This window comes from Antechinus flavipes, chromosome 1 (genome assembly GCF_016432865.1).
Source record: "Antechinus flavipes isolate AdamAnt ecotype Samford, QLD, Australia chromosome 1, AdamAnt_v2, whole genome shotgun sequence".
NCBI classification, from domain to species: Eukaryota; Metazoa; Chordata; class Mammalia; order Dasyuromorphia; family Dasyuridae; genus Antechinus; species Antechinus flavipes.
This window is the reverse complement of record NC_067398.1, coordinates 21932915-21946848: the sequence shown is the minus strand read 5'-3', so window position 1 is coordinate 21946848 and position 13934 is coordinate 21932915. Positions and strand designations below refer to the sequence as shown.

General features: G+C 39.7%; 1 protein-coding gene across 1 annotated transcript in view; it reads left to right on the top strand.

Annotated features, from left to right (window-relative positions):
* CADPS (calcium dependent secretion activator) overlaps nucleotides 1-13934 on the top strand; it is a 542165-nt gene that overhangs the window by 496963 nt on the left and 31268 nt on the right. The window contains 1 exon segment of the mRNA XM_051980071.1: nucleotides 2405-2512. Coding sequence (XP_051836031.1) covers nucleotides 2405-2512 — 108 coding nt within the window.

Below are 13934 nucleotides of genomic sequence, written 5' to 3'. Positions count from 1 at the left end.
GGAGGCAAGAAGACGGGACAGCTATCATTTACATCTCCTTCCAGAAATGCTATTGTTTTGTATCATAAAACTCCAACAATTATAGGACCATCACAGACCTGGCACATTCCTGTCTGCAGAAAATTGTTGAAAGTGTAACACTTGACTACAGCCCCATTGGTTTGTCCTCATTGTTTTTCAAATTAATACCTTGTCATTGTTTCAGCAGGTGTTAAGAAATGTTACTGGCAACCCAGGGGCCTAGCATTGGCCCTTTGCTTGATAATTGTTTGCTTTGTACCAGGGAAAAAAATACAGTCCTACTGTTTCCAAACCTTCCTCATTTTCACCCTGGAAATTACACAGAAGTGTTAACTAACTTCAATTTGCAGTGGCTGACAGTCACGTCTGGTAGGGAAATGATCCTTTGTGATCTAAGGTAAATCACAGTAATGAAAACTAATCTTATTAGTTATTAGCAAACGTACATATCTGCTGCTGTGGAAACTTCGGGAGGTTTGGTGGTGGCTCTCCCAATGACCCATATTACAGTATTTTAATGGGTTTCTTTGGAGCTAACTTGGATTGCAGCATCTCAAACGGGGTGAACTCCAGGTTTGGGCTGAGGCTGTCCCCCACTTCCAAGAATCGTTGCCCAATTGTTCGCTCCCCATCTTCCTATCCTTCCACAAAGTCTCATTTATGTAAAGGACATATTTACGACAAAGAGTATTATTATCATTAATATTATTATTATTAAACTATAAGAGTGAGTAGGGAGGCAGACACGGTGGCCACGTACCCGATCTAGGCAAGCCGATCTAGTGGGAAATATAAGCAAATTGGATAAATGAAGACCTTGATTCTAACAACAAAGAACATTGTTCTTATTTTGGCCAGCCATGATTTTATCAGTGTTAGGAGCACCCTAGGAGAAATTCCCTTGACTAACACAAGCTGGCATTTTGTCTACAATTTATAATCTTCGAGGGCTGCCGGGGCACTGAGGAGTGAATTGATCTGTCTCTGGATACAAAGCCAGAGTGTCTCAGAGAAAGGTCTTTCCAATTTCAAAGCCATCCCTTCTATTCCCTTTACCATGCCATTGTTTTCATAAAGGTTTAAATCTGTATTTTACACATCGTAGCATTTTTGAGCAGGAGAAAAAATGTTGTTCAGTTTCTAGTGACATAAGATACACTCTGGAATATAAGTTGACTTTGAAACTTTTTTCTGCAATCCCAAACCTAGCCTAACTACTGCTCAGGGGTAGCAAGTAAAGATGTTTCTATGGTGATTTTGCTAAAACTAGATGTAGAAAAAAATGGGAGAACAACTCTGAGATTCTGCCATCCTAATCTACTGAGTCGTGTTTGACTCTGAGACCCCATTTGGGATTTTCTTTGGTTAGCCATTTTCTTCTCCAGCTCTTTTTACAGATGAGAAAACTGAGGCAAATGGAGTTAAATAACTTCCTCAGAGTCATATCTGAGATTGAAGTTAAACTCAGATTTTCCTGACTCCAGTCCCAGATTAGCTGCCCATTTAGCCAGTTTTTTTAATAATAGCTTTTTATTTTCAAAATATATATAAAGATAGTTTTCAACATTCTCCTTTGCAAAACCTTGTGTTCCCTATTTTTTCTCCCTTTCCCCACCCTCTCCCTTAAACATCAAGTAATCCAACAGAGATTAAACAATATTTCCACATTATCATGCTGCACAAGAAACATCAGATCAAAAAGAAAAAAAATGAAAAAGAAAACAAAAAACAAGCAAACACCAACAAAAAAAGGTGAAAACACTACATTGTGATCCACATTTAATCCTCACAGTCCTGTCTCTGGGTGCAGATAACTCTCTCCATCACAAGTCTATTGGAACTATTTGCCACAGTTTTATTTGAAGAAGAGGCAGGAGAACATTTTATCCTTCATTGGTGTAATAGAATGTGTGTGGGACTAGGGCAGAAGATCTGAGTTCAAATCCTAGCTCATTTCCACTCAAATTTCTGGGTCTCAGTTTCTACAAAATTAGATAACTGGATTAGACCTAAAGTTGCAAAGAACCTCGTTTAGGCTTGAAGCTTCTTAAGGACCAGAGTAGAACAGGCTGGCTAGGGAGATACTGGTTTTCCTGTCGGTGAAGATCTTCCATTCAAAACCAGCCGGCCACCTGTTGGGTATGTAATAAAAGGAATCCTTGGTCAGGGAAGGAGTGATCCAGGTTCCTTCCACAATCCCTGTCCTGCTGCTCCAATATATGGCACTGTGGGAAACAGCTTTGAACACCTGACACCAGAATGTGGCCAGAGAAGGCACCTAGAAAAGTCAATCACAGACACTCCCTAGAAGGGGATGGGAGGATGAAAGGGGTTACAGGACGTGACGATGACGCCATTTTCACATTTCTGTGTTTCTTTGCAGAAGCCCGGGATGGACGTTGCCGACGCCTACGTGACATTTGTCCGCCACTCTCAGGATGTCCTCCGTGATAAGGTCAATGAGGAGATGTATATAGAAAGGTTATTTGATGTAAGTAAATGCCTTCTCCTCCTTGCAGACCAAGGAGGAGACTCTCCAAAATGTGACAAAATAAGAGACAGGAGGATAAGTCACATTTTGAGACAAAAAAAAAAAAAACAATTGGTTATTAAATCCAACCAAATCTTTCCCTTTCCTCTGACTCAGGCTCTTGTCTCTGTTGTCTCTCTGTTCTGAATCTCTCTCCTCTGGTCTTACTACGTCCTGGTCTTTATCTGTGTGATCCATAGGATAACAGTGTCTTTTTATTAAGCTGACCCATTCCCGCACCGAGTTTGTGAGGAAGCTTTCTCGGAACGGGCAGAGATCTCTCTTGGTCATTGTTCTCATCATCGCAATCCAGTCCCAATTTTTAGGGAGCCGTCTTCCAGTCCCGGCATTCGCTGCCTACATACCTCTCCGCTACCCTGCTGCTTGTCTCTCACTGCTTGACAGCTGTGACATGCAGATGAGCTGTAGGTGCTGTATTGTTATCTCCTTGAGAATGACTAAGTTTCGGGGGGCGGGGATGGGTTAAGGGAAAAAAAGGAAGAAAAAATCTTCACCTGATGGACTTCTGAACAGACCATACTGTGGCTATGCAGTCTCCCTGAAAATCTACTAAAATTGACATCTTTAAAACAAACAAACAAAAAAGAACAGCTGCACGTGACTGGAAGACCCTGGATTTAAACACAAAACAAAACCAAAAAAAAAAAAAAAAACTTTCAGAGAACACTGACTTGGATGTCTTGAGAATTAATTGTTTCCAACCTCCTCCCCTTTCTTTTTTTTTGACAGTCGCCATGTCTGCACTGCCAAAGCAGATAATCAGTCCCAAATCCCCCTTTGGTCCTTAGCGTCTATTTCAGGCCAAAGTGGTGGGGACAGGCTCAGTGGGGAGCGGGGATGGGAGAGCAGAGAATTGTTGGAATGATCCCAAGAAGGGTTTCTGGATTTCACGTCATTTGCCAGTGTAGACCTGGCCTGAGTGCATGGGAACTGACTTCTCCGTCTCTGTGTCTGCTACCATTGTGTTGATGCACCCCTTGTCCGCGTAAGTTGTGTGAAGAGTCGGCTTTCTCCCTTTAAGGTTTTGTGTCTCGAGTGCCAAGGCAGTGTTAGTGTTTTGGTCTACTTTGGGATTCTTGTTTCTATATGATTTCTTTAATTGTGTACAGCAGTTTACATTGAATTTTTTTTTAATTCCTTGTTGTTGTTTCATCTTGGTGATCTCATTGCCTGGCACAGCTTTCCAATTTCAACGCTTCCGACTTTTGATGCTTTGTCTTCCAGCTCATTTGCTTCCATAATGTGTTCAGAAGCCCTTTCTTTCCCCCACCCCCAATCATTTTCTTTTTGTACATGATATTCCACTCTTCTGCATTACTTTTATTTAAGAATATTCTTTGTAGTTCTCATTCATTCTCTCTCTCTCTCTCTCTCTTTCTCTCTCTCTCTATTTCCTTCTTTCACTCTCTCACTGGTGACCTCCCAGATGAAAATGGAACTTATCTCTCATGTCAAATGTTTTATCACATTATCTCAAGTGGCATGAATTAAAGTCAAATAATCTTCCTGTGTACATCTTCTAGCATGACCCACTCCACTGAGAATGCCTCATACATGCGTAAAACACACCTAATGCCTCCTCGTTCCTCTGCATGCGTGCCTCTCTGAGAGTATGGAGCCTCGAATGCCTGACACACTGAATCACCCATCCAGTAGGCATTGAAAAAAGGGACAGCCCATGTCACCTTGTAGCAGGGTCTCCAATCATGCCCTGACTGCTGGGCTCCGTTGAACCGATTTCATAAAAGGCAAATTTGGGGGGAGCCCGTGGATTGCTCTTTTCAATGCCTAAGCTGCCTTTTTCTTTGATCCGTATCTCCCAAAGCACCGTTTGGTGTGGTCCATGCGTGGTGTGCGTATGTGCAGGAGCGTGTGTGTGTGTGCACTCTCACCCTTGTGCTAGCCAATCTTACAAACATCCACTACTGAAGCTGTGGTCTGATCTGCATTCCAGCCTGTCATCTTGTTTGCAAACAGCCCCCTCAAACTTTTTTTTTTCCTAATTAGCATGGGGAAGGGGATCTCGGACATAAAGGTACTAAATAAAGGCAGGGAATGACCTTTGTCCTCTTCCAGATCTCTAAAAGCACCGTGCCTTCCAATCCATTTTAAGAATGGTACCTTTGGAGACTAGTTGTTCCTAAATACGTGATACCGGTGTTTATTGAATGACGTTGGTCAATGAGAAATCACTTCAATTACATGGTGGATTTTCCTCCATCTATCTACCGTCCCCCGAGTCAAGTCACTTGGTTTTTCCCTCACTAACGTTCCCCCCGTTTCCGTGGCCATCAGCCAGACCTTAAAACTTTTAACCAAGTGACTCTGAGACCAAGCAAAGCTTCCTCCACAGCAGCCTAGGTCGGTCGTTGCGTTTGCCTGGATTTCCTTTCCAGATCACCTCTTCCTCTAATATATAGAATATCGGTGCTAGGCAACCTAGCTGAGAGAATAGCAGGGAAAGTTCCCGAATCTGTCAATGATTTAAAACATTTGTCATCTGAAAGACCCAGATCTTCTCAAAAAACTTCATTACCATGTTGACTGAGTAATGTCATTCAGTAATTACTGTTTTTCTATAATCTAGCTACATAACATCAGATTACCAACATGTTTGGTTATTTGTGGCTTCTGTCTTCCTTAAGCATGGTGTTTATTTCTTTGTAAAGAGAGCTCTGTGTGTTTGAATCCTGTAAGCCACTGTGGCCTCCGAGGAAGGGGCCGGGCAGCGGGTGGTGGGAGCCACGGAGAGCATTGTCGGGCAGTGATTGAATACTGTTGCCCCTTTCTTTTCTAGGGACAGGAGTTCCAGGGTAGAGAGAGAAAGAATTGCCAGAAATACTTCAGAAGAGACTAGTAAAGCTAAAGCTTTCTTTTCCAAGTTGTTTCGTTTTTCTAAATGGCAAAAATGAATAATAGACAATGAGCATTTGGGAGAGAAGAAGATGATTTCTATTTCAATATTTTATGTTTTGTTTGGAGGGTGGTGGGTTTCTGTATCATTTTTCTATGTCTGAATTTTATGTATCTGTTCCTTTTGCCAATAACTAGCTTTTGTGTAAAGCTTTAAGGTCTGCAAAGGCATTATCTCGTTTGACATGTGCAACATCCATGCAAGGTAGGTGCTGCTCTTATCCCTGTTTTGCAGAGTAGGAAACTGAGTTTCAGAGGGGCTAAGTGATTTACACAGGGTCACCCAGCAGTTAAGTGTCCTAGGCAGAATTCAAAATCAAGCCTTCTGGAGTCTAAGTTCAAGCACTGGTTTTGTTCTATGTAGTGATTTCAATTTTTGGTCCCAGAGTTACTGGGTCATGTTTGTGGTCATGGGCCATTCCTTGACTCCCTTTATTTTCATGATTCTCCTTTTAGATTTTCACTTTAAGCATTGGTCTTTCTTTGGTCTCTGTCCTTGAAGAAAAATGGCAGGCATTAGGATGTGAAGTGGGAGTATTTGGGCTAAATCCTCTAAGCATTTTGTAGTTTTGCTGGCTTCTGAGCCAGCCACCTTATCACACCAAAGGCTCCTTCCACCAACTGAACCATTTCTGTCTTACTATCTGGAAGCAAAAGCTTCTAAGAAATTGGTACGATCATATTTTTTTTTATCTATTTCAGTATGTAAATCAAGCAGATTTTCTCAACCTCACTGAATTAGTTTTTAATCAGTTTCCTTTTTTTTTTTTGTTATTCATTTGTTCTTCAGTCATGTCTGACTCTCTGTAACTTCATTTGGGGTTTTCTTAGCAAAGGTACTGGAGTAGTTTGCCATTCCTTCTCCAGTTTATTTTACAGATGAGGAAACTGAGGCAAGCAGGGTGAAGTGACTTGCCCAGGATCACACAGCTAGTAAGTGTCTGAGGCTGGATTTGAAGTCACCAAGATAAGACTTCCTAACTCCAGGCCAAGCACTCTATCCACTTTACCATTTAGCTGCCTCCCTTCAGTTTGCTCTAGATTGGTAGAAGATGGATGTGAAGTTGCCTTTAGTAATCCAAATTTAGCCAGATCTTGAGGGAAAATAATAATTTCAATTTGTGAAGTTGAAAGTCTCTTTTCCCATTTTTCAAAAAAAGGTTTTATTGATTTTAATGTCATTTTGTAACATATGTTCCCCTCCTTGAACTCTTCCTTGCAATCAAGAAAACAACCGCCTAAAACTGACTGCTATAAAATATTTCTGAAAGCATAAGCATCATTCCCTACCTGATGTCCCCCACTTTTTGAAGTTTTGTCCCCCATAGGATAGCAAACGATTGCTTTAAACCTACTTTTAAGAAAAATAATAAGACCAAAAAAAGGAGATTAAAAACCTTATTCAAAGAGCATTCTTTATATTTCTGCTGTATGAATGTAGATATTTCTATTTCTCCGTGCATGTTGTTGCTTTTTGGCTAGATTGATAATTAGCATTGTGAGTTCATTCTAGTTGCTGCACAAAAAAAAAAAAAAAGCCATCTAATGGTTTGGTTTGGTGTTTTGTTTTGTTTTGTTTTGTTTTTTGAGAAAGGGATTCTATGATATCTGTTTTTCAAAGCAGGGAAATATGGTGAAAGTTATTATCTGATTTGAATAAATGCAAACATAACAATTTCAAATTATATTCCAAAGTATGAATCTTTAACATCAGATCTAGTATCAGCCTAGTTTCTTTGAAGAAATAATAGGTGACTTTTTCCCTATTATAAAAATAATTATGGAGGACTCTGTTAGAAGCTATTCTCCCAGAGATGTCATTTAAGAGCAAGTGTGTGTGTGTGTGTGTGTGTGTGTGTGTGTGTGTGTGTATGTGTGTGTACACACCAGCTCAAGGAACAAAGATGCAAAATTCAAAAGTCCATAAATAATGCAGATGGCTTCCCACCCCACCCCTTCTCTGATGTTTAATTCAACATCTTTACCAAAATAAAAACATGCATTTGATATTAGAGATCAGCTCATCAAGAGATGTGCCTAAGATTTCAGTGACTAAACAAAAATTAATTTATTTTTTTCTCCTTGTTCTTCTTGAAGAGACAGCCTGAGTAGAAGATCAGGATTAAAACAGATGTGCTTAGGGCTAGCTCATCTGCTTAAACCTCAAAGGCTCAGAGATCAGTGATTAAAAAGCCATCTCCAACTCTGATGAAATCCCCAGTGGGAGGAAATACCCTGTCTTTCATAGCATTCTTTTTCTGGGTCCTGTGGCAGTGTAAACGGGACTTGAAAAACATTGGATTGGAGAGGATGGGTGGTTTATGTGGGTCAATTATGCACTTAATCTGACTCCTCAGGGATTAGGCTGGCAGAGATTGACTCAGAATTTGGCTTCTCCATAGCAGTTATCAGATCAGAAAATACTAAAAATGCCCAGTAAGAACTTAATCGTTCAGTGATAGGTCACTGATAACAGCAGAATGAAGCTGTCTGGGACTAAATGTTCACTGTTCTTGTGGTGGTCTTGATTTACCATTTCACTGCCAAATTATAGATCCATCCATTTTTAGGGCCAATATAAGGGGAAAAAAACTCAGTGTATTTCCCCTAAAAAGTTGATTTAGAAAATGATAGCCAAAGGATTTGTTATTTCAGCAGCAGAGGGACTTCCAAAGTGGGAACTCCACCTACTTCCCCCTCACCCCCACCAAGTCACCATCCATCTATGACCTAGTAGAGAATCATGGAAAACTGGAAAGGCTCTGGAGGTCATCTAGTTCCATTTTATAGAAGAGGAAACTGAGACTCAAAGAAAACGAGGACAGAATTTACCCAGAATCACACAGCCAGGAAGTGAGGAAATTAAGAATCCAGCCCACTTCATGGCTTCCTTTATTAAATTTTCAGGAGTTGCCTGAGGTATTCTTGGTAAATAGGTCTGAAACTGGCCCATCAGTGTGGTTAATGAAAATCAAGTTTAGATTCAGCTAAATGTTTTAAGACAATCAGCTAACTAGTGGAGGAGAAAAGCTATTTTGTTATAGAATAACCAGTTGTCCAACAGTTCAGCTAGAGAGTATTCTGATGATATGATCTTGAACAAATCACTTTATTCCTTCTGAGATTCACCTGAAAAATGGAGTGATTGAATTAGGTAGCTTCTAAGTCAGTTTGCCAAATACAAACTATTTCTTCTGAATCTCTGTAAAATGGGAGTATTGAACTCCCATTGAGGAGGAAATGGGAGGAAATGGCCTTTAAGATACATTTTAGCCCTAATCAATGATTCTACAATATGGATTCTACTGGAAATTCTGATGGTATAATTTTGAGTAAATTTTTTAACCTCCATGGGCCTTAAAATGATGTTGTCTAAGGTTCCTTTCAGCTCTAACTCTGTGATTCTAAGTCAAAGAAAGCATGGTCAGAATTGGGGGCTTCCATGAGAAGATGCTAAGCCAAAATCACCCATCTACCTCTAGGACATATATTCATTGAGCATGCCTAAAAGTATCAAGAATAGCTACTCTTTCTGTTTAATACTAGAACCCCAGAATATTCCTTAGAAATCTGGCTTCATTAGCATTTTTCACATTACTCAACATTTCCCTCATCATCCCTCTACATGTTTATTTTGTCCACTGGGATCAGAAATGACTTAATGAATCAAATAATAGCTAGCATTTATGCAGTGCTTTATATTATATCATGTTGTTTGATCCTAGGGATATAGGTGCAATTATTATCCCCATATTACAGATACAGAAACTGAGGCAAACAGAGGTTAAGTGACTTGACTAGTTTCACATAGCTAGTAAGTAAATAAATATATATATTTTAGGTTTTCCTGATTCCAGACCCAGGATTTATCCACTATTTGTTGTTGCAGTCACATCTGACTCTTCTTGATCCTATTTGGTGTTTTCTTGTCAAGAATATTGAGATGGTTTGCCATGTCTTCTCCCGTTCATTTTTTCAGATGAGGAAATTGAGGCAAACTGAGTTAAGTGATTTGCTCAGGGTCACACAGCTAGTTAGTGTCTGAATCCAGATTGGAACTCAGAAAGATGAATCTTCCTGACTCCAAACCCAGCACTATGTCCACTTCTTGTTGGGTCCCATAAATTTTTCCTTGAACATATCCAAAATGAAGGCCAATGTATCCAACCAGTTTTTGTCAATCAACAAGAGATTATTAAATACCTATTATGTGCCAGGCACTGTGCTGTGCACTAACCATAAAAAGAAAGGCAAAAGTCATTCCCATCCTCAAGGAACTTATATTCGAATGGAAGGGAAAACCTAGTTTTTAAAAAATGCTAGGAAAGAAATATATGCTGATTTCATGGAAAGTTATCTCAAAGGAGAAGACACTAGTTTCTGGAGGGACCAGAAAGGTCCCCTGAAAGGCAGAAGGATCAGAGCTGAGTCTGAAGGAAGCTGGAGAAACTAAGAAGCAGCAATGAGGAGAATGTTCCAAGCAAAACACAGAGACAGAAGATGGAGGGTACCACATGAGGAAAGACCAGGAGGCCAGTGTATCATAAAGTACAAACTGAGGAAGATAAAATAAGAAGATGGGAGAGGGAGTAGGGCCAGGTGATGAAAAGTTGTCACTGTTCAAGATGGGTTTTTATTTGACCCTGGAGGTAACAGGAAGCTTCTGGATTTTGGTGAGGAGAGGCATAATGTGGTCAGGAATACACTTTAAGAAAGTCACTTTGGCAGCTAAGTGGGAAATGGGTGGGAGTGGAAAGATACTTGAAGCAGGGCAACACTTAGAAATTTATAATAGTCCAAAGGAGGAGTGATTAGGACTGATATCAGAATTGTAGTTGTGTGAGTAGTTAAAAGAAGAGTTGTTCATGAGTTAAAAATAATATTTTACAATAGGTTTGAATGTTTAGGGTGAGTGAGAATGAAGGGTCAAGGGTAAAGGCACAATTGTGAGCCTGGGTGATGGGAAGGATGGTGGTGCTCTAAACCAGCAATGTCAAATTTTTTAAAATGTGGTCCACTAAATCATGTGTTGGCTTCATTTTAAATATAATACTATCCATATTTTATTGTATTTTTTTTCAACATTTCCCAATTACGTTGTAATCCAGTACAGTAATCTGTACTCAGAAGTATTGTCCACCACATTCTACCTACAGGCCTCATGTGTGATACATCTTCTTCAGACAGAAGTAGGGAATTTGTTTGAGAAGAAGGGCTTGGGAGAAAGATAATAAATTCTATTTTGGATATGTTGAGTTGAAGATGCTCACAAGATATCCATTTCAAAATTTGCATTTGGCTATTGGAACAACAGTGGCCAATAGGTTACAAATAAAACTGAGATTCTTCTACAAAGATGTGAAAAATAAAATAACTAGACAGAGACAGAGAAACAGACAGAGAGACAGAAAAGGACATGGACGAAGGTCCATCAAAGAAAACTGAGGAGTGATTAAATCAACTTGTAAGTGGCCTAGGAATAGGAACAGAGTATAAGTACAAGACAAATGAATACTGGCTGTCCTATTTTAATGCTTTCTTCATAAACCAAAGAATTTTTTTTAAATAGATTCCAACTAATGTAAGCAAACTATGTCCAAGGCTCTTTTGGGATCCAGTTGGCCCAATTGCTCCATTATTTTAGGGTGATACTAATCTATTGTTGTTGAGGTGTGTCCAACTCTCTATGAAACCATTTGAGGTTTTCTTGGCAAAAATACTGAAGTGGTTTATGATTTCCTTCTCAAGCTCATATTTCACAAATGAGGAAACTGAGACAAAGAGGGTAAGGTGACTTGCCCAGGGTCACATGGCTAGTAAGTTTCTGAGGTCAGATTTTAAATCATGGAGAAGAGTCTTCCTGACTCCAGATCCAGCTTTCTATCTACTAAACCACTTAGCTACTTGTCTAAGAGTATACCAGAGCAAAATCATAAAACAGATAAAATTTGTTTTTCTTGCCACAGGCTTTATAAATTTCCAGCCTCTATCATGTATCCACAACTCTAGCATTTCTTTAAGTCCCTCTCACCTTAACATTTTTTTTTTTTAGGAAAGGCATTTATGAACTCTTTCACACTGAAATGTAAACGTCTGATCAGTTTTAAAGAATTGTTTCTCTCCATGCATTTGCATTTTAATTTGATTAAGTTTAGGCTAAAAGAATGAATTTCTATCCATTGAATTTCTGGCATCAGTAGCAATGAATGATATTGAGAGAGGAAGAGTTGAATTCAATTCAACAAGTATGTAATTAGGTACCTACTATATCCAAACTAAATGTGCCAATGTACTAAAAAAAAAATTAAAACACAAAGTGAAAAAATAGTCCTGTAGCTTTACATTTCACTGAGAGGCGAAATTGGGGAATGGGGTTGGGGTGGAGTGGGGGTCTTTAGGACTCTGCCAATGATTTCTTCAGTGCAGGGTACTCTGCATGTTGTTTGGCAATTTAAGCAGTCGCCTGGGGTACCAAGAAGTTGTGACATCCCTAGCTAGTGTATGTTAGAGGCAGAACTTGCAGATTCCAAGGCTAATATTCTGTCCATGGTACCATTTAGATAATGAGTGAGTCCCTTGACCTTTGGGGGAACCCTAGTTCCTATTCTTTGGAAAGGGAAGGAAGAATTTTTAACCCTTGTAGGCTTTGACTTTGGCTGCCCTAGATTCAAGAAAGACAAGTCATTGGTCAGGAGGATGTATCCTGTCAATAGAGTTCTGTAACCCAAAGGAGTGGCCATTTATCTCTGACTGATAAGCACCCCACCGAGTGCCAGCTCAGTGACATACCCTCAAATCTGACTCCATCCTGTCTTATTGTTTTCAAAACCAGTCCCTTCCGTTGGTTCCACTCATTTTAGGGACAATCTTGGGCAAATCAGGCTAGAATTTGTCCCTGGAGTGTTCCAAAGCATTCCTTTTTTTCTGAACAGCTTTTCCTGGTCCAGGAGACATTTGGTGCCGGGAGTTAATTTGTTTTCTTATCCAGAGGAGATTGTTCTGTTAATCGTGCTAAGAAGTCAGCCGGATTGCTCCATTACTTTAGGGTCACACTAGTCTGGCTAACATGAGCCACACAAGACTTGGAAGTCTTGGAGAAGGGGAATTTTTTTCCCCTCGGCATAGCAGTCTGAAACATGTAGGCAGTAAGCGACAGACTTACTTTTGCCACACACACACACACACACACACACACACACACACACACACACACACACAAAGTAGCCAAGGCACATTTTGTGGAACAAATACTGTCACATTGCATCGCAGAAGACGAGATGTACTCAATTCTCAAACACGTCCCATTAATTAACAGAGGGGCGGTTTCCCTCCTTGCCAGTCTCTGTGCTGACTCTTGTCAGAAAGTGCCTTCATCTACCAGCTTCTATTGGCATTGGCACATACTTGCTCCTCTAGAAAAAGAATTGCTCTTCTTGAAAAGAAAAAAGCAATTGACTAATTTTAAAACATATTGACTAATAATATGGAGACAGTCAATGTGGCCTGTGAATAAAAAGCTGTCCTCCAAATCAAAACGACCCAGATTCAAATCCTCTGCCCTGTGATGGCTGTGTGACGTGGTACAAACCTCTTAAATTTATCTAGCCTCAGTTTCCTCATCTGTGAGATGAAACAATTAAACCTCAAAAGCCCTTTCCAGCCCCAAAATCTGTGGTCCTAAAATGTTTCAGAGAAGACCTTAACCTGGGGATTTCTTTACTCAGAATGCAGCACATCATACAAAAAACAAAAACAAAAAAGGGAATTTATGTTTGTTTTATAATCAGCATGCATGAGTCCATGAGAGACAGTCTGAAAGATCTTGGAGTCAAAGATATGAATTCAAGTCCTTCCTTCTACAAGTACTAGCAAGATGGTAAATAACAGTGCCCCAACAGCATTCTAAGACTATAATCTACTTCTCGGTATCCCTAAAGATACTACTTTAGAAAATAAAGACTTAGAGGAGGCAAATATCTGTCAGATTACCCTCTGAGTTTCAGTTTTCTTTCCTATGAAATGAAGAGGTTTGATTAAATTCCCTTTCATTTTAAATCTGTGCTCCTCATCATATGGACTTCTCTAACTTGCTCTGACATTACCCATGAATTGCTGACCTATATCAGTGGAATGAGTTTTCCTGCTGAAAGGTACCTAAAATTAAGTCAAAAGCCCACAACAAAACAAAATAAATCACCCTCTCCCCCTCCAATTAACTCTCCCACTCCTCAAAAAAGTACGACCCCCTTCCTACAATTTTTCTTCCCTCTTTCCAATGCATACCTCCTTCCAAAAGTAGTCTGTGAGCAAGTTGCCAATAAAATGTTGAGACCAAGATTTAATTTGATCAACTGGCATTAATTAATTCATGCTAATGAATTAATCAAGGAACATTTATTAAGTATCTCCTATGTGCCAGGCACTAGAAATACAAAGACAAAAAAAGAAA